Here is a 25,657-nt window from a genome sequence, read left to right as displayed (position 1 = left end):
AAGTGTCCGAGCGTCCGTCGGGGGAGCTGAATTATGTGCAGCAGCCTTCCGGCGGACCCTCGGGCTGCTGTTGTTGCGGTGATTATTAACTCCACTCCTAAAATTCCCCGCTGCCGGCCTTAATTTTCGCGCGGTCGCGTATGTCCGTCGCAGTCGTGAGCGTAAATTAAGGGACGAGGAGAATGGATGTTGTGGGGAGAATTGAATATTCGTTTTGTTCTCCGTCGCTTTCTCCGATTGAAATTCGCAAAACGCTTTACGAACGCGTAGCGTTAGCCAACTGTGTTAATAAACAATATACGTCGATGATTAAACCCCATCGAGTCGATCAGCAAACAAGCGCTATAACACGCGCTCGCGCGCGCAAATAAAACGCTCATGAATATGGATAAATGAATACATTAAATCTCGCGCCACACATTGTCCGCGTCTCGCCGGCGATGGTTTACAATCCTAAAACAGTCTATAAATTAACGTGCGTCCGCGCGCATAATAGTCGCCGCTTATTATTTTGATTTATCCGGAGCATCGTATGAAAATGTATTGCGCGCGGGCCGGCGAGGACTTTCGTCGGGGCGACTATAAACTTTCGGCGTGCATACATACACACACCTATGTGTCTGTGCGCGTATAATTGCAAATTGCGCGAGCACTGAAAGCGGGATATAAATTATCCTTAACGAGCTTGTAATTTGCAAGCTGTTTGCGGATTGGTATGGATCTACGCATACGATGGTTGTATATTAGGATAGATAGTTTCGACCGATGGATAAATACATGTGGGACTGAAACGACGGATTTTAATGAGAACGAGTATGTAGAGAAAGTGTACGGCTATTGTGCGTATGAGGCTAGGAGTTTTTTTTTTTTTTTATAAAGGAAGCAAAAATCAAACACGATGAATTCTTCGCAAGCCTTCAACAATGGACCGTATGAAATGGGAAATCACAATGAGTCGTTAACCTTCGATCAAACTCCCGACAATCCAAGTGGAACCTTTGAAAAATGTACGCAGAGCTGCCGCGCGCTCGATTCGCCATTCAGAGCTCGACCGTGTCGGACCTTCATCATGATCATCATCGTCTTCGATACAGATTAAAACTTCTCCGCGCGCGATAATAAATCTGAAAACTCATCCAAAGAGAGCAAGATCGATGAAGCGGCAGAAGCTTCCCAATCTATCCCGACCATCATCCTTCGAGGCGGAATGAGAAAAAGAAGGCCCAGGCATGGAATTATCACCCTTAATGATCTCTCGATAAGAATAAAACCCAGCGGTCTTCCAAAAAGCGAAGCGCGCGAAAGAAAAAAAGGAAGAATTGCAGTCTCTCCCGACAAGGACTTCATAATATAAGAATCTCGTTAAGAACCTTCTTCTTCTTCGCAGCTCCCTTTGACTCCGCTGCACTGGGGACCAGCTGCAGTCAGTGCAAAAAAGAGAGCTCTTTGTGCCGGTGCTGCTCATTGTTCGGGGACCGAGTGTATCGACGCGGCCATCGGAGCTTCCCGCTGGCTTTTCTGCGTAAGGAGCCGCGAGCGCGCGCACGCGCGCGAAGGAATCCTCGGGGGCGCACGGGCTAATCCTCCTGGCCGGTCCGAGTCTAGTTCATCTTTCGCGTCGAGTTATGGGCTTTTTTCTCCCTCGGCGGCCCTTTGTGGAAAGGTGCCCGAGGAGAATGGGACGACACGGAAAATATTTACCAGTGGATGCATGCGGGATTGGATTCTGAGCTACGTGGGAAATCGCGCGTTTCATTACGGAAATTAAGTGTAAGAGAACTACCAGCACGGCGTAACGATGAAGCAGTCACGGGGGAATTTCAGGGATGGAAAATTTTCGCGCAAAAAGCGCGGCCAAGTCTTCCGTCGAATATGCCTTGGTCGAGGGTGGTTAAAAGCCACGTAGGAACAGGCGCGACAGGGCGAGAACACGCTGGCGATGCGCGCGGCGCACATACTGCACTCGTCGGAACAATTAAGGCTGTAAACAGGCCATCCTTTCGCTTTTTTCCTCCTTTCGTTGTCAATTCCCGGCGAACAAAGAAGAGATAGAACAAGAAGCGCTATTTTCCACGTCTTTGGCGCGTTCATTGTTTGTTTGCACTTTGGTGATAGACCACATGCTTTTCTATACTACGACGAGATTATAGGTATGAAGTAAGCGCAGTATTGCTCAGGGCGGAAGTTCGCGTGGCAGTCGAATGAAATTCGTATGAGCCTACACACAAGCGCAGAAAAAAGACGTGTCAATAATATAACATCTGTTTCGACTCCGGGCTCGGGGTTGTTCTGGGAAAAATTTTGATTTTCCATGTCGAGCATCCATTCAGCGAGTTTTTACGACCGACTTCGCTCTCGCCATTGTCCCTTACACCCACGATCTATCAAGCGGCATAATACACGCGCAGTTCTAGCTGAGGCTCGGTCAGCCCGGGAAAGGAAGGAGAAAAAAATGAAAAACCCGCACCGCGTGTCCGGCTGCGACTGCGCGCGTTATTCTCTCATGACCCCGGAAGAACATCTGCTCCCGGCCCGATGGCGAATCCAGCATTTGCATGGCCCGTGAGAAAAAGTGCGGCTGCCGCGTCTCTGGCAGCGCGGAAAAAGGTTCGCGCTAGCTGCGAATAACTCTTCACGTTCGAGGTTTCAATCACAATCGTCGTACGGAACTTCACGGAGAAATTCGGCACGCGCACATTGGTATACCGAGACAATGTCTGTACGGCATCCGAGCGATATATCCCGAATCATCGGTAAATCACTACATACGTGCCACGTTGGATTCCATTAAAACAACGATCGATTCTCTTCATTCGCCGTGACTTGACACTACTCGCAACAATGGAAAAAGCAGAGACAGAGAATCGCCGCGTCTATTACCGGCCAGCAGCGCCGGTCAGCATCGACGCTTTATTATACGTATACATATAATATATTAAAAGATCGGAGAGTCGGAGCTCGCTATCGGAAATTAACATCGCGGCATTCCTCTCTGCATCGTGCGGAGGTAGAGGCGATCGGTGAGTCGTCTAATAAGGCCGAACGATTTTTCAGCTGTCAGTAGTCGACGCGCGCAGTGATTCATCGAAAAATGAATCCTTCTCCCGGGTCGCGCGCGGCTTTTTTACGCCGAGAGGAGCTGATTCCGATCGCTTTTCGAGAGCGACTGCACTTGCTTCGTGTGTGCGCGACTGAATGGGAGAGAGATTGTACGGCGCACCTGTTGCCTGACTCTCGTCTCTCGAGATCGTTTCTCCGATTTCTCGCATATTTTACGAATGTCCCGTGCCTCGATTAGTGCGTATCAAATCAGTTGGCCGCGGGTCGGATTTTTTCGTCTGTTTATGTGAATCGAGATATCGGTATTAGTGTATCTTATTAAAAGGCATAATCGACCGAGTTTTCGAAGTGGTCGTAGTCAATTTAAAATTCCGAGCGAGCCATTCATCTACTGCAGCGACAGTCACCGACAACATTTTCTCGCTTGACCTCCGCGCGGCAATAAACAACAATACCCGCCCGAGCTCAATAACCGCGAACATTCAGCCAATACACCTCGCGAACTCTCTCTCTCTCTCTCTCTCTCTCTCTCTCTCGCAACACAATAACATTAAAATTCAAATGAGATTTAAAATGTCGGGGAGAGAGAGAGAGAGAGAGAGAGAGAGAGAGAGAGAGAGAGAGAGAGAGAGAGAGAGAGAGAGAAGGTACAATTTCCCCGCGCACTGTCCGCTGCACGAGACCCTCGGCGCAATGATCCGACTCGTGTTCGCGACGTCAAACACAACGCGCGTCGTGTTGTTGAGAGAGCCTCGCGCCGCACAAAGAGAGAAAATGCTCGCGACTATACATGAAATATCGTCGTAGCGGCGTGCATTAAGCGCTCGTAATTCATCGATGAGCGAAGGGGAGGAAAAAAGACGAGATGACGGACTCGTCGCCGCGATGTCGAACGACGTCTCAATCCGTCCTCCGGCCCCGGAGGATTTATGCGCTTATCTCCCTCTCGGGGTGATAATGCCGCGGAGTACCGGGCCAATTAAAGTCAATTATATTTGACGTCTCCTTTACCAGATGCTTCCACGCAGACTCGGAAACGGCTCGTTACTGTTGTCGATATTCCATTAGGCTTCTCCCCTTATTGTGCAGACGCATCGCAAAAGAATCCGCTGAAAATATTTACGCGCAAGAAGCTGCAGCTCAAATAAAAGAAGGCTTAAAGAGTAGCCCATAGAAAGAACGCTTCGGGCGAGCAGTTAAACAGCGGAAAATATAGGAAGAAGGAAATAACCGAGCGCGAAGATAAACGTAAAGTCGTGCATACACGCGCGCGAGGAATATAAGCGCGATAGAGGAGCGCGCAAAAAGAGGCACACGCCGTAACGCACGGATAGAGACTGCGGGATTATTTACGCTCAAAAGATCGCTGCGTCAATCCCGTATAACAGTCGTTACGACTGCTTTCTTGCTCTCTTTGCCATACACACAGCCGAGCGCAAGATCGATCGGGGCAGATCGACGACTTATGATACACATGCACAAGGGATCGGCGCATAAGCGTATGCGCGCGCGAGCCACCCAAGACGCCATTCGTCGCGGTTTTTTTGTGCGTAATTGAAAAGTCGCGGTGGTCTTGTACACTACTGCAGCGCACGAATTCGCGCTCGACTGATCCTGATGCACAATTAATTATTATTGGCCCCCGCGCGCGCTCTCCTCTTTTTCGCCCGATGATCCCATCCACCGAGGCATGTTTTTGTTGCCGATACTGCAATCGGCCCGCGTGACAAGTGCAAAGCGAAGAGCTGCCGTACCCGGACAAGTTGTCTGTACTACCCGGTTCGATTAGCGCGCCGATATTGTGTTTGAATTACTCTAATGCGGTTCTCGCTTGAAAATAAAAGTATGCGATGTTTGCTTTACGGCGTGTATCGCCGCGAGTGTGTGACTTTAAAATCGAACGGATACGGCAAGGCAAACCGCTCTATCTGAATCCAGATTTCCGAGAGCGGGGATTTTACGGGTTTTCTAATCTCGAGAATATTATACGGCATTCGAAGCCGCGTGTACGTATAATTGCGAGCCTAATGCGACTCGCTTATGCAATTTAATGCTCCGTTGCGCAATCGCAGCCGCGCGTGCACAGTGTACACACACAAGCGAAGTGCGCACGGACACACGACATTATTAATACCCTGATTAAGCGGCGATTCTACGGCCAAACGCAGAATCCGCTATACACACATCCGTTGCCCAACCATCGCGGCCAGATAAATCTCGCAACGGTCAGCAATAAACAAACGACACTCGCGCACGTGTACGCTCTAATTACTCGGCTGCTTTATTATTGCGTGAAGATATATCGAACACCTAGCCCTAATCTCCGGGCGGACATCTTAATTGCGGCCCTACACGTACGTACACTCCCTCTGTTGTATACTTACTCCCGCTGGAAACGCAAAACAGCCCGCTAATGGTCGCAATAAATTTAATAACGCGCGCGAGACGGGTGCGGATTTTTTCTCTCTAGCTTTTGTCGTAAACCCAAGCGAGCGGAGATTCTTATATTATTATTCTCCCCCCGCGGGGCTAATGGGCCTCCTCTCCTCCTCGGGCCTTATCAGTCCTAATGGGTCAGAGAGCCGAAGAGGGCACTTTAGTGGCTTATCTGCCTCACGGGTGGCTATCGAGAGCCCCGAGGAGCCTCCTTTTTACATTTTCGGCTTTATCTTTTTCATAAGCCTCTGCTCTTATGACGCTCTCGCGGCTTCGCCTTCTTTTTCTCTCTTTGAAGCCGCGTCTGGAAATCGCGTTTTGCACGCCGATCGTAAGTCGCTGCAATCGCGTGCTTTCGCTGCGTGCGACGAGGGCGGCAGCATGAGAAGCCGGGAGAGGAGTTCGTAAATACGACGGGATTATTTCTACAATGAATATACGTCGATCCGCGGCATAATGTTCTGTTATAATTCGATGCTGACAAGTTGGCTACAGCACTTTGTTGCATGTACGAATTTTAATTGTTCATCTCGAAGCCGAGAATTTCTCAACGCAGCTGTGTGTATTATTTATCACCTAACGAAGCAGGTAATGCTCGCGCGCGAACGATTTAATTTGCAAAGTTATACTATCGCGAGAAAATCGATGACTCATATTATACGCACATAGCCTCCGTGTGTACCGTTAAGCGCGAAACGGCTCAATTTCCATAATCGCGCCGCTAGAGAGCGAGAGAGGGAGCACAATCGCGGCGAAAATACATTTTATAACGCTGGCTCTCCGTCAGATACAGATCTGAACAGGTCTCTCGCGGAGTTATACGACTTATTATCTTTGCATTCCAATTCATGTGCGGTGGTTAACCCGCGGAAAAGTTTCGCGCTCGAAAGCTCGAATCCAGCCGCTTCCTCGCGCTCGCGTATACACAATGAGATTTCAATAAACCAAACGACCGGTGTACACCCGCGGCGAACGAGTTGCCGCATTATATGCTAAACGCATTCTCTCTCGGGTCAGCCAATAAATAATTTCGGCGCACCGCTCGCGAGTACTAACCTGCCTCATAAAGGCCCATTAAATTACCGAGGCGATTCGATCGAGACCAGCGCTCTACACGCGAGCACACGCACACTATCGTTCATATCGGTGATAATTCGCGCGCGATCTGGGTCACGCCCAGACGCACGTGCGCGCTGTACGGGCCCACGCGTTCTCGGCTCGGCGGACTTCCCGGTCCACTGACAAGGAATAACGCGAGACAAGCTCTCTAAGCATTCTACTCTTTTGTGTGTGTGTGTGTGTGTGTGTGTGTGTATTATAGTGGATGAGGTTCGGTGAGTTATGGCTTGGGATGGTTTGTGGCGCGAAGGAGAAATTTTACACCTGATACAAATGCGATTGTTACGCTTTGACTGCGAATCGAGCCGAACTCTCCGTCTGGGCCAATGATCCCAGATAATTTTTAATGCAAACGGGACGATTCCGAAGTGCGCGCATTAAGTTTATCTCTCCTCTCATGCTGGATGCGGTCGTATATATTAAAAAATAAAGCCGAGCTGTTACAGCTGGCATCGCGGGATAATTTTTCAAGTATCACGCGCGGCAACCAGATTTTTTTACGAGCCTGTTTACCCGCGCGCGCAGTTGAAAGGACTCGTTTTCTCTCCGACTCTCGTAATATTCCAGAGCATTGACTTTCTAAATGTGACCCCGATGGTAATAAGCTGGGCGCAAAAGCGGCACGGGTGTGTAATAATAATTACACGTCGTGCAGCTCTTTTTCGTGGACTTATCGCCGGTTAGTGGGTGGCTGCCGCGGCAACGGTACTTTTTTTATTTAAAAAGAACCGACAGCCGAGGCGTGAAAAGTCGAAAAATGCGCGCTGCGACGGATAAAGGGGACGAGAGAGAGAGAGAGAGAGAGAGAGAGAGAGAGAGAGAGAGAGAGAGAGAGAGAGAGAGAGAGAGAGAGGGAGAGAGAGAGAGAGAGAGAGAGAGAGGGAGAGGGAGAGAGAGAGAGAGAGAGAGAGAAACGGAGAAAAACGTCCTCTCGCCACCCACGGGGACGCGCGCGCACGTGAGGCGTTGTTCCAAGCGGAGCTGGCGCACTGAATTTGAATACGTTTTGTTATGCGTGTGTGTCACGCAGTCTGAGGAGGAAACGCAGTCGGAGGCTTCTTCTAGGGCTCGTGAAAATCCAGTCTAGCTGTCTGTGAATGACTTGGATTTATTTTTGGAGTCCCTCCGGGCTGAGCTGTTTGGAGTGAAAAATTAGCGTGATAATTCACGTCATGTGCAGTGATTGCGTATGTACCGATGTTCCCGGGAGGCCAGTCTTAACTCTAATCTTACGGACTAAAGTAACCTAATATTTAAGGAAAAAAAGCAACTGTCATCTTTCCACGTCTCAGAACCATTGACGCGGAGAGTAGTCACATGCCCGGTCGAAAACTCACTTTTGCCCTTGACGAACTCGGAATTGAGGTCGGCACTGACATCTTTGTTGACTAGGACCAGTAGCAGCAGAACCGTGAGTGTGCTCGAGAAGAGGGATCCAGGCGCTCTAAGAATGGACGGCAGCAGAGCTCGCGATGCGCTGAACATGATGAGTGGCTGCGCTCATGCCCCACCCGATTCACGCGTCTGCACGATTTTGGACTTCACCAGGACCTGCGGAGTCTCCTCGACGCGATACCGACCACCGAGCGGCATGAGAAGGATGCCATCGTGACCTGCTCTGATCACTGGGACATGTCTCGCTGGTGGGACGCCTTTGGGTCGACCTGGAAGAAAAATTTTAAGATTAGTTATAGATATAAAGTGAAGTTATGAATCAATAATTTCAGTTGAGGAGAAAGGTTGGATGCGAGGAGATCATTACAGCGCTCAAAAAATCTCTCTTTCGTCGTACGTCGAAAAGCATATACTTTACGGCGAATTGTTTCTACTTTCTCCAAGGCTATTAATCACATGCCTCAAAACTTTTCAGCAGTTTCTCAATAAATCTGCGCAAGCCGGCGTCTGCGTAGAATCCAACGTCACTTTCCCAGTGCACATACTCATCAAATCAGCCGCGTCGACGCGTGTGCACGCGCACGCAACGCGTTTCAGAGGTTTCCCATGCAACAATAAAATCGTATGAAATACGTTCGTACGGGCTCGCGCGCATTATACCCAGCAATTCTGAAAAATAACGCACAAGTATAGCAACGTAACGAGTCTAAATCATCGTAATGAACCCCCGCACGAGACAGCGACTCTGGGTGTGGCCGTCGTTGATACAGATTCAGCAATGAATCCCCCGGCTCGTTCTCACAACTCATGATGATCTATACTCCCTCGAGTCGAATAAAAATCTCGATCGCGAGTAAACAAAGCGACAACGAGACTGAAAAAAATCGGCGATACACTTTACAGCGCTCTCTCGACCTTCTGCGAGCCATCATGCGATCGTCGATAGCGACGTACGTACATGTCTGCCGCGCGTACGTACGAGTGTTCCGGCGCCCTTTTCGCGTCCCAAAGCCTGTTTCTCTCTCTCTCCCTCTCTCTCTCTATCTCCCTCTCTCTCTCTCTCTCTCTCTCTCTATCTCTATCTCTCTCTCTCCGCGGATAATAAAAGAGAAAAGAGCGAGACAGCGACGCGGCGTGTCCCAGATGAGAAGAAGAAGAAGCGACGGCCGGAGGAGTAGACGGACGACGAGAGGAGCCAAAGGGAAGACAATGCAGTAGCCGCGAACAGCAGGTGTTGGCCTGTGTGCGCCGTCCTCTTTGTTCGACGCGGTCGCGAACGCGAGACAATGAGCAGAATCGCGGCTTCTTCCCTCGTTACGCGACCGAATAATAGAGAACCAGTCGTGTCTTTCGGGCTTTAATTACTCTTGGTTGACGGTTTGGCCAAATTTGCGCGCTCGCTCTCAATTTTCGCACACCGCGTCGCAACGCGCGACCCCTGCGGCTGCAGCGCTTCATAAATGCGCGATACGCGCGTCAGGCTGGAACGCGCGAGTGCAAACTGCGCACACACTTACCCCCGAGTGGGTGATCGATCGGAGGTATGCGGTGTCCGTCAAAAATCGCTGCAACCGGTTCTCGGCATTCCGTTCCGGTTAGGCGCGAGAGCGCGCGCTGAACCGTTCGATGGAAGATGCGCGCAGGCGCCAACCGGATGTGCTGGTTTAATTGCCGCCGCTATGCGACTCGATCGCGGATTATCAAGATGGGCTACATCGCTGCAGTGACTTTACTTTTTCGCTCGATTCCAAAACTCCGTACCGTTTGGCGGCGATCGGATTTATTGCTCGCGCGCTCGACTTCAATTACAGCCGCCTTCACCGCGGTGAGAGCGCAGCAAAAACCCACTCTGCGAAATCGTTGCACATCGCGCTACATTCAGAAGCGCTATGCGAACAATGTGTCGAGTTCGCGTACGTACGCGCGTTATTTTGCCCGACTGCAAGCTCGCTTAATTACCCATAAATACACATAATGCCACCACTCTGGCAAAAGCTATAAGAAGGAACGAACGCGCGCGATTTTGATCGTCGCGGTGGCGATCGTTATCTCATAGCTCTCGTCGAGAGAAGAAGGAGGAGAAGGATAGTCCTAGCGAGCAAAAAAGCCTGGAATCTCCCTTGCAGGGATCCGGGAGAGGAGGAGAAGGGATCCTGGCCGAAAGACAGCGCGCGCGAGATAAGAGCACTCCGGCCAAAAAGAGTGCGAGGAGTGAGCGTACGTATAAGCCTCGCGAGCGTGCGCGCGGCGGTAAGGGAGGACAGAGAGTTAAGGATTCACGACATCGCCCGTATTTATCTCCTTCTCTCTCTCCCTCTCTCTCTCTCTCTCTCTCTCTCTTCGCTCGTCCCTTGCCTCCTTCCTTCGCCCTTTATGCTCTCCTTATTCTCGCGCTGCTCTGCTGCCGAGCGGCGCCTTTTGAAGGACGGACTGAGGCAAAAAGCTCTGCTTATGCATTCATATCCCTGTTCGAGCCGTCGTTGCGGCTGATTGGTTCCACAAAACGCCGAAAACCTTGTACTCATACGCGAGTCGAACGACTGTTTGTCTCCTCTCGTTCGTCGCCTCGCTCTCTTCTTTTTTGCAGGCGCTCGACGCTTATTTACACGTACACTAAGCGTGTTGCCGCGGCTTCGGAGAAGCCGACTAATTTCTGAATGACCCTTTTCCTTGTTAATGCCGCGGCGGCTTTTTTAATTGCGCGCGGCCCTCGCTCTCTAACGAGGTCAATTTCTCCCTCGACAATGCTATCTCGAAAATCAGAATTTTTGCTCGAGTATGTCGTGTCTCGTGCGCAGAGGTTCTTTGTGTTTTCCGAAGCGGCGGCTCAACGGTTCGTATTATACATTTCACCGACGCGCAATTTTCGCCGGCACACGATGCGAGGATTCCTTCGCGGAAGAGAGCCACCTTCGACAGAATAACTTTCCCCCTGAATCGCACGCGGCTGCAAAGTGCTACTATAATTGCCGGCTGCTTCGTGAACGCCTGCGCCCCAAAAACTTAAACTTTCGGCCCTAAATACCTTTTACCGCTCGGCGTTTCGAAAAAGCGCTCTCTGAAATCGCTACTGGAACTTTGGAATTTCGTGCAACGATCCGCAGATTAGAATCTCCGTAATCAGATTCAACCGATGCGCACCCGTAAAAATCAGCGCAGGGAGCAAAGCATCCTGAAGAAGATAAGCCATAAACTTCCATAGAGGAGAAAGGAAGTTTCTCGGGCCTCGCGGACGGAGAGACAATGAAGTCGAAGTGCAGCTCGAAGAAGTAACGGTCCACCTCGAGCTGGTGAGACTGAAGAACGGGCGCAACCCCTGCGTTGGTTTTAAATTGGCCGCGGCTACCCCGCTCGGCTTTCCCGTACAACGCGGAGCGAGCCGTCGTTATCGAATATACTTGTTGTGCAACCTGGCCCGAACAAAGGCGCAGATCGTCTGCGCGCGATTGACGTTTACAGATGACGAAAGCATCGCGAGAATTCCCCTTAATTAAACGTGCCTTCGTCTGTTTGTTTTTTCGTTCGCATAATAATACACGCGGAGTCAGCAGTTTTCAGCGCAGCAGCGCAGCGGCGCAGGCTGAAAAGGTCGGAGCGATCGCGATAAAGAACTCGTGACTTCTTTGGACCTCCTGGCTTATTGGAAAAAGTCACGGGCGAACCGCGGGCACGACGACGTTTATGGGCTGTGGAAGAAAAGACGAGGTGCACGATGTGTATTGTACAACCGGCACGAGGATCGCGGAGAACAAAAGTGAGTTAGAATGCAGAGGTATCAAAGGGGAAAAAAGGGCATTGTTGCATCTGCTTTGCATCGTTATAGTCCGTCCTCTCGGCGTCAATTGGAATATCTTCCCTCAAATTGGCCGAGCTTGGCGTCGTTTATAACAAAGCGATTCACATAGCTCGAGGAAAACGGCTCTAATGCACGTGTTCTCCTGGTAGCGCGACGTGCGCCGGAGAGCAAAACGAGAGAGACGCAAGAAGAGCTCAGGTAGAAACGAATGTGGAGTATAAGTACACGCGGAGCGAGATTTAAGAGCGAGCGCACGTTCATCCTTGAGGGTTAAAACGCCGATACACGCGGCGAGCAATAAGAAGCCGCGGAATAAGCTCTCTGCCGTGGAATTTCAGCGCGCACGAGATGCACCCATAGAGAGGCTGCCGGCGTGCGAGGAGTAAGAGCGAGACTTATCCGGGATGAGGTCGACCTCTCGTGACCAAAGGGTCTTGCTCTCATGCTGCTGATGCGCCGCGGATGATTTCAGAGCTCGGCGCCTCTTCTCCTTTTTTCCTTCCTTTCTTGCGCGCACTGCTGCTGTTGCAAGAGAGAGAACATATAACCCGATCGAGTGTCTGCGATTTGCCTTGAGCCAGCCTTTGTACTGTCTGTGCGCTGTTTTTGATTTCGTGCGCAGCCGCGGTGGGTGCTTACGTGGATTTATGCCGGGCACATCGCGGATACTGTATTATATATCGAGAGGGGAGTAGGCTTGGAATTCAAATGTGTGTTTACAAGGTTTGCTCGGGAATGCCCGAAATCGTGCTCTTTATCTGTATACATGTACACATTCTTATAAGTCAGGCTAGAACCACCGCTTCCAGAAACTTTTCAGTCCAAAGTCCGAGTCGCCCGACATGCTGTATTTTCCTGGAGCAGCGATATGCAGGTACTTGAGCTCGGGATCGTCGGCGTCGACCGGATTCCACTTTGCGCTGATGTTGGTCGGTACTCTGTAAAAAGCAACTTCGCTCACTGCCGATACTCAACTCGACTTAACCGCGTCGTTTGTTACGAACCCCGTGTAAGCCACCGAGACCCATATGTCCATCAAAAAGTTGGACATCTCCCACTCGGCTTGAGTCTTGGTCGGGTCGATGTCCGGGTTCTCGACGACGAGGTTCATGTCGTCGGTGTGGCAGACACCTGGCGAATGATTTCTCGTTAGTTCAAATCGCGTGATTCCGAGACTACGGCCTACCGTAATTATTGTGCGTGCGACTGAGGGAATCGCTGTAGCTCTGCGAGCCCCTGAACGCGTAGTAATAGAGGTAAACGGGACTCTTGGATGCCTTCGCCTGCAACCTGATGCCGTCCTCGAAGCCGATGAAGTATCGCTGATCCGTGAGCATCTTTATCAGGCCAGGCACGGCCTTCTTGTCTATCGTCGCGTTGCCAAGGTACTTTTTCCTCGCGGCGATAGCTACCTCCGGCCACTGGTTCTTCGGCACTACGTAGTTGTATTGCATCTCGAACAAGGCGGGCGTTATCTCAAGCCAGTCTTCGTCCAGCTGCTTCAGAAGGTTGTCGTGAGGAGCGTACTCTGGAGAAGCGTTTTTTGCGTGGGTGTTAAAAGAGCAGCGCTATCGCTGAATATAGGCGAAAGAAATGAACAGAGAAAGACCTGCCACGGGATCATCACCCTCCTGACTGACCATTCCGTAAAGAGCGGGCGCGTCGTAGTTCTTTCCACTTTCGAGGGTTTCCTTGGGCGACAGGGGCATGAAGCTGTCGCCCCAAACGGGTGCGAACGGCGCCTCGGGATTGTACTGCCAATCCTGTTAGCTCGAAAGAATTCGGGAATGAGCACGACTGCAAACATGGAATAATTCTGTAGCACGTTACCATGAACTGATTCTCGGCGAGCACCAACTCCATCGTCGGCACTTTCTTCAAGCACTCGATCATCAGCCGACTGTCGTGCGTAGGACACTTGAAGATAGCGCCCAATTTGATCGCGTTCTTTCTGGCGAAATGCGCCATAGCCCAAGGATTGAAGGCTGTTCCGCTCATTGCAATGCTGCCCGAAAACAGTCCGCGACTCATCGGCGAAAGGTAGTGGTACTGGATGCTCGAGGAGCCGGCGCTGAAGCCCGACAGAACTATGTGTCGGCTGTCGCCGCCGAAGGCGCCTATGTTATCGTTGACCCAGCGCAGGGCGAGATTCTGATCCTTCAATCCCAGATTTCCGGGCAAGACCTCGTCCTCCGTGCTCAGGAATCCTGCGTCATCGGTTTTCATTTCACAACAGAGGTCGGATAAAAAATTCAGCCGAAACTAGCTACCTAAGATTCCGAGGCGGTAGTTGAAGGTGACGAAGATAACGTCTCTATCGGTGAGGTACTTGGCGCCGAACATGTTTCCACTGGCGTACTGGAAGGAGCCTCCGTGTATGAAAAAAATGACGGGCAAGCCGCCTTTACGACCCTTGACCTGGGGAACATAGATGTTGAGGTACAAGCAGTCTTCCGTGCCTTGGTACAACCCTTTCAACACGGGCTGTCCGTCCTTGCCCGGCGGTACGTCCGAGTATTGAGCGCATACCGAGCTCTTTTTCGTCGCGTCCAACGTCCCTCTCCAGGGAGGAGCCGGCCGCGCTTCCTGCGAACGTGTAATTATTTCTGCACTGCTCTCGTCTCTCGATTACGTGACTTATACGACGATTACGTACCGTGAATCTGAGCTCACCCTCCGGTGGCACGGCGTACGGGATCCCCTCGTACGCGGCGTACTTTCTGCCGTTCTGCGAGGTTTTGTAGGATCCGACGACTGGGCCGTAAGCCGTGACCACCGAAGGCGAATCGGCTACTGCCGACTGCATGACAGCGATGACCGACAAGGTTGCGGATAGCAGCAGCCTTTCAAGTTGAATCGTTTTTAATTTTATTTTATTCGATCTAGTGAATAAAACTGCTCTAAATATAATTTGCAAGACTCACATGGGATCGCTGTTTCAGTCTTTCTTTGAAAAAAAAGAAAGAAAAAACGAGGAGATGGTGCTGCGCCGAGTCGTTCGAGGATACTAAAACACTGTTTCGCACACGTCGCCCCAGTTTAGATAAAAATTTCCTCCAAACGTATAATTTGCTCATAGCATTAGTTTGCGATAGTCGTCGCCGCCGACCTTGAATTCATAAGCGCCAATGCATTGCGCGTTACGCTGCTGGCCGTAGCAAATGCGTTAATTATCGCGAGTTACCAAATAAAAAAGCGAATCGCAGCGGCGCCTGCGCGCAGCGATTAACGCTCGTACAGGAGACGGAATACGCTACAAAGCGAACGACGCCTTCCTCTAATCCACAATGGTTTCCAGCACGCCGAGAAGCCTTGACTCGTCGATCACGACGCATCAGCGCTATTGAGCCAGCGATCAATCGACGGCGACACCTTCGTTGCACACACGCAGGAAGTCGCCATATAACCTTTTCTATACAGCAGAACGTTTACGCGCCAATAGCGCCGCATTGTGCAACTGTGGCGTTTTCATATGCATTGATCGATATTCACGTAACGCTATGTGCACAGTCATCGGTTTTTTCTCTTTAATCGAACGCAGAGGAAAATAGAAAACCAACGCGGCGCAAAAATCAATCAATAAAAACGAGAAATAGAGAGAAGAAAAGCGGCTATAGCTGATGCATCGCGAAACCAATCAATCCGCAGCTCGCGCTCTCCTCTCTCTCTCTCTCCCTCTCTCTCTCTCTCTCTCTCTCTCTCTCTCTCTCTCTCTCTTTCTCTCTCAAGGCCGCACACAAGAACATCCTCCCTCGCTCGATCCGCTCTTTTTCAACGATGGCGCGCCGATAAGCGCACGCGGCAGCAGCTGCCACCTCGATCGTGTTTCGCGCTTTCCTATACCTATATAAAAGCGAAGAGGAGCGTGACGCCGCGAGATATACGGAAAAGATGCATCGGTATATACCGCGCGGCTAAGCTTTCGCTGTAGATCCCTATCGCTAATCGCTGTGCAGCCGTGGGTTCAAGCGTTTCCGAGGAAATGCTCGTTAATAGCCGGCTTATCGGGCCACGAGATTTTCTCTGCTTGTTTTGAGAGTGATTTTTCTCGAGAAATTCTCCCGGAGATTTCACGCAGCTCTGCTTTGATGAATATTTGGAATTCTATCGGAGAGCCATTCGCTGCAAGCTTCATAGCGTTGGTTTCTGTTGCAACCAGTCGTAAAAAATGATAGCTTAACCTCTCATTGCAGGATTTCCCCGTTTCTTTCTGATCAAAAATTAAGCAAAAGTCGATCTATTTAGGAATCCTGAAAATTTTCCGTGAACACCGCACGCAATGAATCAATTCAAGCAGATCTTCGGCTCGCTTCCACGTCATGTCCCATCGAGTTGAGTATATCCATAACCTCCTAATAGTTATTACTCGGGAGGAAAAATTCATGAGATATTCCGAGGTGTAGCGGACGAGGCTTGAATACGAAAAAAGAAAGAAAGCCCTCGCGGAATATTAAATATGTATCTCATCTGGGACTTCCGCAGACTCGGTCGCCGGCGGCGTCGCTGCTTCCGGATGCCAGACTGAGGGCATATTCAGAAGCGCTCGCCATCAGTATCTTCGGACCTGCAGCCTACCCCGAAACGTGCAGTCGGCCACGTTCGTCGACGATCGAGGACCTCGGCACTGCCGGCGAATCAACGATGAGGGCACGCAGGTTATTGAATAGTAATTACGACGAAACGCATTTTTGTTTGAAAATTTTCATTCATCTTGCGTTGCTCCCAGGCCTTCTTGTACGGTAGACCGAAACTCGCGCTCTTCCACAATCGGAATTCGTCGATGGACAGAGTGGGTGATTTGGACGGACCGTTTCATCGTCCGAACAATATGAACTGCCATGGCAAGCCCGGATTCGACCGAAAAACTTTGAAGACCGAGGCCTACAGGTCCGACGGCGCTCGTCACATCCAGTCGACGATTTCCTCGTCCAAGTCGAGAACGTACGCGAACATGATCGCCGAGTACAGCGAAGCGATGGAGAAGAAGAAGCACGCAAAGAAGAGCGAAAAATCCCCGAGAGGACTACTCGCGAGGCTGCCGTTCGAATCGGTCGTCTCGTCGTTGACCATGCTCGAGCGTACGAAGCTGAGCAAAGGCAGAGTAGGCGCGTCGAACAGTCTCGCAGCGGTGGCGAATCGCCCCGGAAAGGAATACAGTCACGCGCTCACCGATACAAGCGCCAAGACTGATAAGAGAAAGGCGTCGCCTACTGTCAAGAAGGACCCGCAGAAGCGCGATTACTTCACCAAGAACGGAGAAAGTCCGGGGAGGTTGCACAGCGATTTCGATTTCGTCCGCGGATACAGAGAGATCGAAAACGAAAAGGAGAATTTCGCCTCCAGATGGATTCATCCGAAAAGTACCAAATCGAAAAAGAGTTCTATGAGCATAACCATCGACGACCTCGCATCGTCGAAGGCAAGAGACATCGAAAGGAGAAAATTTAAAAAGCTGAACGTTCTGACGTCGGATGGCAACATGGAAATAAAAATACCCGTGTACGATTGTTTAGAGAGCGAGAAAAAATTGGACTCTGGAACGTTGGTTAAATCGCGAAAAAAATTTCGGGAATTCACCGCTGCCTCTAATAATCCCTGTGTCGTAGCCAAACTCGCAACCCCGACTGAAAGCGGAAGAAATGCCCAGTCACCGCCCAAAGCATCGGAGTCCACAAATTTCAATAAGCCCCCGAAATCACTTACGCCGCGTCAATCTTCGACAAGGAGCAACAAAGCGCTGCCTTGGTGGGCGTCACTAGACTGCATCTCCGGCACCAACAACAACAAGCCGAGATCTCCGCCAAAAAGACCCACGTGTCTGAACGACGTCCATGCATCCTCGAGCCCGACCATTCAAGCCCTCGTCAGCGAGCAAGTGTCGCAAATTGATAAACCTGCGGAGTCGCAAAGATCGACGAGACGCGGGAGAAGAATGACGAGCATCGCCAAGATCACGCGACACATCGAAGAAGAGCTCGAGGACAGGAGGAGGCAGGAGACGAGAAGGACATCGATCGACAAGACGAGCGTGCCCGATGAAAAATCGATTCGGGACTCGGGCGGCGTGACAAAATCGGCGAAGCTCCAGCAGAAAAAAGCGGGAGCGGCCTCGTCAGGTGCCCCTGTCATCGCCGGCTCGAGGGTGGATGATAAGAAAGAGGCGGTGGAAAGACGAAAGAAGCGACTCGCCGTTGTATTGGCGAACAAACAGGAGGACAAAGGTGCGGGATCGGCGAACGACGGAAATTTGAAAAGCGTCTTGAGTAAGATGGACAAGAAATTCACACCGAGCATACGTTTACTGCAGGACGTGGTTAAAGCGTTGAGCAAAAAATCGAACGAATCCGACCGAGGAAAATCTAACTTTACCGTGACTTCGGAAACGACGGACAAGGAGGAGATGATAGATCACAGGTACAAGGTCAAAAGAATCTCGGACGCGCTGCGGCCCATCGAGAAGAAGAAAGACGGAACTCTGATCGATTACGGCTTGAAGGTACCAACGCGAAAGCCGAGAAAGCGGTCGGAAAAATCGACAGTCGTCGAGAGCATCCCGAAGAAAACGATTTTCGCGCCCCATCAGCAGCAACAGCAGCCAACTGTCGAACTATCCCAGAGAAAATCGGCGATTCCACCGAAGCCAACTGTCTCAAAAAATTTCAATCCAGTCCCGCAGTCCAGGAGCGAAATGCCCTTAACTAAAACGTCAAAGTTAAGCTCGGCTAACGATCGGTTGGGGCTTCAATCAAAACAGAAACCCGCAATTAGAGCGGAGAATCTGGCGGATAAGAATCGGGGAAAGCCCGGCGGTGGTCTCGCATCCGGAAAATCGGATAATGGCAGTTGCGTTGGTGGTCCGCTCGATCGTAAGAACAACAAGAGCGAGCGCGAGGGTAATTGCGCCGCGAGGAGTAGCTTAGCTAATGGGGCCAACAGCGTGCTGACGTTCTTCAAGTCCGAACAGATGCTCGACGCGAAGAACGCCATGAGGGCCGAAATGGATGTTTGCGGGAATCAATCGGCGCAGCAGCCCGTCGACTCGGACATCAGGCCGGAGAAGGAACTGATCTACTCGGCTTGGCTGAACCGATTCCACACGAGGAAACACACCAGGACCATCAAGTAAACGATCGTTAAGTATAGCTGATGTATCATTTTCGTCGACTATTCGAAATCGTATGAAAGCGCGCTCGTGTAACGTGTTCCGAATCCAAGAGGCGAATAATATTTATAAAACTCGTGCTTTAAAAATAAAGAGTCTGTCCCTCGCAGCAATGTGTGCGTCATTACGGGCACGCCACACAGCATCAATTTCCATCTCTCCTTTTCTCGAGAAACAGCAACATCAGAGAACTTGGAGAAGCGGCCGCCTCGGCTCACGGGCACAATCACGGGCTGCACGTCGCCTAGTGCCGAATATCGTCTGCGGCGCGCATAACCCGTCATTACGCGGAGGGAGAGAGAAGCTCGCGCCGAACGTGGCAGGTTGTGCGCGAGAGCGGCGTCACTCACCGCCGGTAATGTCCCCCCCAGCCGTGTGAGCTGTGCTGCCCGACTCGAAAATGAATATTACGAGGATGATTATTGTGAAAGGTGGTCAGTTTCTGGGTACTTTTGAATACTTCTCGGGGCTCCCATAATGGTCGGCTGTTTTTATCCCCGGAAGAAGGTCGTTGCAATTTTGAAAACTCCGATAAAACTATACGTACGCGAAGTGCGAGTCGGAGTACAGACCCGAGCAACACGCGTGTAAGTATCTCCCCGCGAGAAATCAAGCAGCTCATTGTCACCTCATCGAGAGGGAACAAGCCGTGTGGCGTATATCTGTACAAAGACAAAAACTCCGGCTATCTGTTCGTGTATCAATCACGCCGGCCGTTCATCACGCGCTGCGGATTCGTTTTTCATCGACGCACATGCGCGCACACACACGCGCGGGATCCCGCCGCGCCAGATTCAGATGACCTTTGCCGCGAGAGTCCGGTTCACGAATATAACATTCCCGCTTCGGCTCGACGCTCGTCCGTGACCGATGATTTATCGCGGTAATTCACGCCGCCGCGCGTCTTATAAAACATATAGATATACACCCTTCCTCCCGCGGTCCCCCACCATCAGGTCCGAGAAAGAGAGAGAGAGGTGGAATCCCGCTGACTCCGTAAATCCCCTCGAGGAGAGCCGGCCGAAACTCGAGATACTCTCTCGCGAGCTCGCAGGTAAGAGAGCCTGACCTATGGCTCTTCAGCGCTGCTGCCGCGGCTGCATCTATCCCCCGCGTCTCAGGAATTCCAAAAAAGGTACACACGTATACAGAAGAGTAGAGGGGCGCGAGAGTTTCTTCATCTTCCTCTCTCTCTCTCTCTCTCTCTCTCTCTCTCTCTCTCTCTCTCTCTCTCTCTCTCTCTCTCTCTCTCTCTCTCTCTCTCTCTCTCTCTCTCTCTCTCTCTCTCTCTCTCTCTCCGAAGCTTTATGGCTGTTTTTCCGTCTGTGGCTTCGAGAAAGAGTGAACTCTCGGGGCGGGGGATCTCTTCTTTTTTCCTCTCGCGAGCGGCGCTTTGAACGTGGATTCTTTCGATCCCGAGGCCTCTCCGTCCGTTCTTCTTATGCTTTTTAATTTTTGTTCCCAGTTTTGAGCGCTGGTATAGACATCCGTATAAATCTCGCTCTTTCGGCGCGTTGCGTAAATCCACCCCTATATTCGGAATACGACGGGAAAGAAAAGCAACGAGATGGCCCATAACTAATTTATTCATAGAACGCGTTCATTAGCGCCGGGAATATGCATAAAGCGCGAGTTTTATACCTTGAGCCGCGGTAAATCATATCGCCGCAGCGCAACGTTTCCCAGAAAAGCCGAGCCGTCGGCGGGAGAAAATCGATCGGCCATCGCTGCACATGTACATTAGTATATAGTCACAGAGAGAAAATCCAGGAGCACGCGGGTCTGCAAGTGCGGCAAGAGGTCATCCGCGACTGTGTACTTGCGTATAGATATACACGTGTGCGCGGCATATACAACGGAGTCTGTACATATATCGTACACGTATATGTTGCGCGCGCGCATGCGACCTACTGGCGCTTCGAAGAGCCGGATCCCGCGAGACGTCGTCGCGATACATATGCGCAGCTCTCCCGTGCACGTATATAATAATACACTCTCGCGTTTAGACGCTGTGTAGACGGAGAAACGGAGCATACAGGCCGCGTGTACCCATACTGTGAGTGCGCAAGGTCGCCGCGGCGTTTTGTTTGTTTCGATTAAACGAGCGGAGAGGATCCCGGAGTGGGAAAAGCGATTTCACGTATATAACTGAAATGAGCCGGTTTTCATTGTTTCGCGAGGAACGCGGACTATCGACGTGCAGGCAAAGAGATTTATAGCCAACGGCCGGCGTATCGCGAGTTACATCTATCGGCGGATTAATGCGTATTGTGGCAGCGCGGCGGCGAGCCGATGCAAAAATCACCGCCGGGGCGTGATCGATCGAAGGTACATACGTGCGGCAATGCGCGCGCGGGGACTGCCCGCTGTGAATTATGCGCCTCGGGCCGCGTTACTCTCGTTTCGCCGCGTCAGAAGACGCCGCGGCGCATAAAGTCGCGTATTTCATTCGGTTTTTATGCCGCGCCGCGACGTTTATTTTTCCGGCTCTAGACGATGTCGATATCGCGCGATTTATACGCGGGCACAATTACGAATGGGGCTGAGAGCGATGAATATGTATACAGCCAGAGTAATCGGATTAGATTTTCCCGCGTATCGGAGAGGGGACGGGGTATTTCGTAGCCTGCTCTAATTGATTTCCACTTTTTTTTCTCAGCGCGCTGGCATTAATAATAATCTGGTTATGAATTCCTGCGCGTTTTGGATACGCGTTCGAAATATCGAGTCGATTCTCCGACTGGGTATATCCTCGATCACCGGCTGCAGCGCTCTACATCACTCGATTTTTCTCCGGCTCCTATCGATATAAATATCGCGCGCAATGCACGCTTCGTTATAAACGCGGCTAGATAAAACAAAAAAAAAAGAAGTCGAATGCGATATCTTTTTGCCGAGTGTACTGGTCTCTCCCCCGGCTCTCGAATTGAGTCGTTCTACGCGTTCGAGAGCCGTGCGAATTAATTCGTTATTAACGAGTCCGCAGCTAGCCGCGGCGGCAGCTTTCCAATCGCCGCGAGCTCGTAAACAAATTATCCCTCGGCGCGGCCTCTTAGGTCTCATTGTCGCGGTCAAAAAGTCGTCTTGTATAGGTATACATAAATCGATTGAAAATATATTAGATACGCGCCGAGCATTAGAGAAAGTGGGCGGCCATTAGCAGGTTATTCGCAAGAAGAACAAATGACGAATGCATCCGAATGCAAAGACGACGACGACGCGTGTCCGGACTCCCCAACCTGTTTTCTCCGATGCTTCACGCAAGCTGTTTTCTTGTCTAGCTATACCCGTACGCCGCTGTAATAGCAATTATAGCCGCGCGATGCAAATAGAAGCGGCCACGGGAAATTCGACGTAAAAATCCGGGCTATATTTAGAACCGCGTGCGTAAAACGGAAACTCGTTAAATCATCCCGTGCGCGTGATTTCTCACACCTCGATGAGGCTTTCGAATTTTGCGCGGAGCCTCCTTAATCCCCGTCATATACGCGCGGCAAGCCAAAAAGGCAAAAAAGGCCGGCGACAAAGTCGCGCGTCCTAATCCTCTTCGCCCCGCGTCCAGCGATAACAGGCCGAATGTACAGCTGCCAGCGCGAGAGGAGCGTAAACACACAGCACAAGGGTGAAGGCCGGCCAAGGAAAAAGGATGAGAGATAAGGACGTTGTTTACGCGCGAGTGCAAGTAAGAGATAATTTTAATGCGCATGTACTCGAGTATCATCTCTTGGCTGCAGCCACACGCGCGCATATCGACGTTTTCGCGTCGAGCGGAGGGCTGTATCAGAAAAGGCACTTAGTTTCCCTTCTAAAAATTAGCGAGTAACCCGGCTCCCGTATAATAAAGAGAAGACCGCGCTATGCGCGCGTCGACCTTGCGCTGCAGGCACACGTATACGCTCGAGCGCTAAACGAGTGGGCATTGATACGTTATGCAGTGTCGCTGCGATAAATCGATCGCTCTCTCGGGAGCTCCTATGTACGCGAGGAATGCCAGGCCGCTATCTGTGTACCGCGCATCTCTTACTCCTCGCTGTTCCTGAGTTCCGCGCAGATGCGCGTGGCCTGCGTACGCGCATGACGCGCGCGACTGGCATTGAGATTTTCGAAATGCTCCATCAGCCCCGCGTGACAGCCCCGAGTACAGATCGTCATGCTCCCGGCGAAAAATGCGAAGAGATATTAGAGGTATGACGAGTCGTTCAACATGGCAGCGAGCAGCGAAATCAATCTCGTCGATATTAATCGACTCGCGTCCTGCGATCCGTTGATCTCGCGGTGTAATGCAAACATTAGCAACCGTGCGAGAGCTCGTCGTCGTTACTCCCGCGACGGGTCATTAAACAAGCGAGTGATAAATCCGCGCAAAGAAAACGCGCCGACCTGACAAATGGAGCTACCTCGTACCGGTACCTTCTCCCGCAGGAGGAAAATAATGAATCGACCATTGTCGCGTCAAGGACAGCTCGTCCCGCACTTTGTCAATAAGGGAGCGCGCTCTTCGCGCTGTTCCAACCAATGCACGTATAGTCTCGTTCTGGCGCGAAGATTAATTCGAATCGGAGCACCTTTTTTGGCCCGAGAGCGGCCGATTTCTCCCTCTCGAGAGCTCGCGCGCGCGCACCACTGCCGCGGATCGTATAACATCAACCGGCCCCGATTACGACGAATATAATCGGGACTCTATCAGAGCCTTAGCCCGGATACGGGGCGAGAGGCAATTTGCTCGCCGGTCCATATCTGTAATGAGAATCGAGCTTCCTCCTACCTACTCTCTTTCTCTCTTGAGTGCGTGGCTTTTTTCGCGCCCCGCGGACTTTCGCCCGCCTTTTATTTTCGTCGAGCGCGTGGGTATACACGTAACGATTATTATTGCTCCACCGGCCTTTATGGTGATTGTGATTATTTTCCTTACGAGACGTTTATGGATTTTCGTCGTTATACTCGTTCCATTTCGCTCGGAATATCGGGTTATTGATTTCTTTTTCCCTCGCGATCGAACAAAGCTCGCGTCGATCTAAACGCACACTCGAGACAAGCGGAGTAATCTCGCGCGTATCGGCGGCGAAGCAATGAAATGCATTTATTCAGGATAGATCCGAGCAGCCTGACGCGAGGGAACACCCAGCAAGAGCCGAGAAGGATCGAAAGGCTTGTTATGCGATCGGCGAAGCTCGCGCGGCCCGATATAGGACCACCCCAGGACACGGGAGCTGGCCGATCGCCTCGCGAAGAACAATGTCCCTGCTTCGATCGCTCTCGAATCTCGATGCGGATTGTCCCGCGTTGAGGTATGAGGAAACAGCTGTCGGATTATATCGATTCGACTCTGCGTGTTTTCGATTTCGGATACCGCGATGACGCCAAGTGGAGCACCGTTAATCCGATCGCAGATGTAGAACTAGCTCGAAAGTGGCACGAGAACGATCTTATAAAAGAAGAAAGAGAGGGAAAACCTCGGAGGAAAAAACGCATTAGCCCCGACGACTCACTCGTCGTCATCAGGTCGGTCGCGATCGTCATTAGCACGTGGCGCCTGTGCAGCCAGATCGGAAAACCGGCGCAAGACCCCCACTCCTGCAGCACTTCTCCTCGGCTCTCTTTCGCTCCATCTAAGTCTTCCCCGCGAGCAGAGACCCATAGTTAATATACCTGCGTGCGCGCGCGCGTCTCTACAGCTGACTCGAACGAAAGCGTCGGATGATGTCAGAGAGTTAGTTAGGAGGGAGAGAGAGAGAGAGAGAGAAAGAGAGAGAGAGAGAGAGAGAGAGAGAGAGAGAGAGGAAAGGTGGGCATATTATACGCGGACACCCACTTGAGCGCGTACGCCCACGACGTCTACGTCACGACTCTCGCTTCCTCCGAGAGAGCGTGCGTTTGCGTATTGTGCGCGGGAGGCGAGTGCGATGCATCGTACGCATCGGGCTCGCCGATGTTTACTCGAGGAGAGGATCGCTGCTTCGAAGGACAATTTTTTACGACAGCGACGTGTTCTTAATTATTCAGTTTTGCGGATTTTTATCCATCGGGCAGACAGATAGTGCAAAAGTCCCGGCTTCTCGGAAGGTAATAAAAGAATGCCGGAAAGCGATAAATTTACGCGGCGGCAAATTATTAATTTTGCAGCCGTACGCCTACAGGAGCGCGTTTTTGTTTCATTGCTCCGCATTGCGAGAAAGGAGTCGTAAAGATAAATGTTATGATACGCATAAGAGGCGGCAAAGGACCCGTTACTTTTATTTTAACGATCTCGCCTCGTCATAAGCTCGATCGAAAATATAAAGTTTATACTTCGAAATGTAGAAGCGAAAATTGAACGAAACGCGCTTCTTGATCGTCGAAACGATACTCGCGTGCAAAAATCGAGTCGTAAACAAACACGGCGTCGATATCCGCACTGCCACTTATACCTATCGGCGGCGCGTGCGCCGGAGACTCAAGTGCCTACGGAGATGATGAGCGTTCTCGCTCGTCTCCTTTGTTTTCCGATATCCGCACTCGACGATGATGATGATTTCTCCCACGCGAGCGTCTGAGTGAAATCGACGCGAGCGCGCACTTCCTTACGGTATAATACTGGACGAGAGGATAGCCCTTATTGTCCTCTCTCTCTCTCTCTCTCTCTCTCTCTCTCTCTCTCTCTCTCTCTCTCTCTCTCTCTCTCTCTCTCTCTCTCTCTCTCTCTCAAGCAT

At 51.1% G+C, this 25,657-nt stretch overlaps 3 protein-coding genes across 10 annotated transcripts in view; 1 reads left to right on the top strand and 2 right to left on the bottom strand.

Moving 5' to 3' along the window:
* Window positions 1-25,657, bottom strand: part of LOC100118970 (epidermal growth factor receptor) — a 147,646-nt gene that overhangs the window by 12,776 nt on the left and 109,213 nt on the right. For 3 of the 5 annotated variants that reach the window (XM_008215821.4, XM_008215819.4, XM_008215823.4), the window contains exon 3: window positions 7,953-8,279. The exons of the other annotated variants lie outside the window; for them this stretch is intronic. In XM_008215821.4, coding sequence (XP_008214043.1) covers window positions 7,953-8,100 — 148 coding nt within the window. In that variant the 5' untranslated portion in view covers window positions 8,101-8,279. The remainder of the gene's footprint in view (window positions 1-7,952; window positions 8,280-25,657) is intronic. 5 annotated transcript variants of the gene reach the window in all.
* LOC100118897 (carboxylesterase clade E, member 5) lies at window positions 12,522-14,858 on the bottom strand. Its single transcript, XM_001602715.5, has 8 exons — window positions 14,731-14,858; window positions 14,463-14,649; window positions 14,077-14,392; window positions 13,637-14,013; window positions 13,416-13,569; window positions 12,993-13,334; window positions 12,811-12,937; window positions 12,522-12,744 (listed from the first exon to the last, which is right to left on the bottom strand). Coding segments are annotated over exons 1-8 (1,653 nt in total). The 5' UTR covers window positions 14,733-14,858; the 3' UTR covers window positions 12,522-12,596.
* LOC103317534 (triadin-like) overlaps window positions 15,919-25,657 on the top strand; it is a 72,798-nt gene continuing 63,059 nt past the window's right edge. For 2 of the 4 annotated variants that reach the window (XM_032596663.1, XM_032596661.1), the window contains exons 1-3: window positions 15,928-16,137; window positions 16,289-16,461; window positions 16,533-18,938. In XM_032596663.1, coding sequence (XP_032452554.1) covers window positions 16,086-16,137; window positions 16,289-16,461; window positions 16,533-18,932 — 2,625 coding nt within the window. In that variant the 5' untranslated portion in view covers window positions 15,928-16,085 and the 3' untranslated portion in view covers window positions 18,933-18,938. Of the gene's footprint in view, window positions 16,138-16,288; window positions 16,462-16,532; window positions 19,078-19,146; window positions 19,417-25,657 lie in introns of those variants that run through there. The other 2 variants (XM_032596662.1, XM_032596660.1) reach the window with 2 other exon arrangements.

Source organism: Nasonia vitripennis, chromosome 2 (assembly GCF_009193385.2).
Source record: "Nasonia vitripennis strain AsymCx chromosome 2, Nvit_psr_1.1, whole genome shotgun sequence".
In the NCBI taxonomy this organism is placed as follows: Eukaryota; Metazoa; Arthropoda; class Insecta; order Hymenoptera; family Pteromalidae; genus Nasonia; species Nasonia vitripennis.
This window is presented reverse-complemented; position numbering and strand designations above follow the sequence as displayed.

Excerpts from the sequence above, each read along its gene's own strand:
- LOC100118897 (XM_001602715.5), bottom strand. Across the intron at positions 14,014-14,076 it reads CTACCGCCTCGGAATCTTAG|GATTCCTGAGCACGGAGGAC; the intron begins GTAGCTAGTTTC and ends CCGATGACGCAG. Across the intron at positions 13,335-13,415 it reads GGGTGATGATCCCGTGGCAG|AGTACGCTCCTCACGACAAC; the intron begins GTCTTTCTCTGT and ends ACGCTTCTCCAG.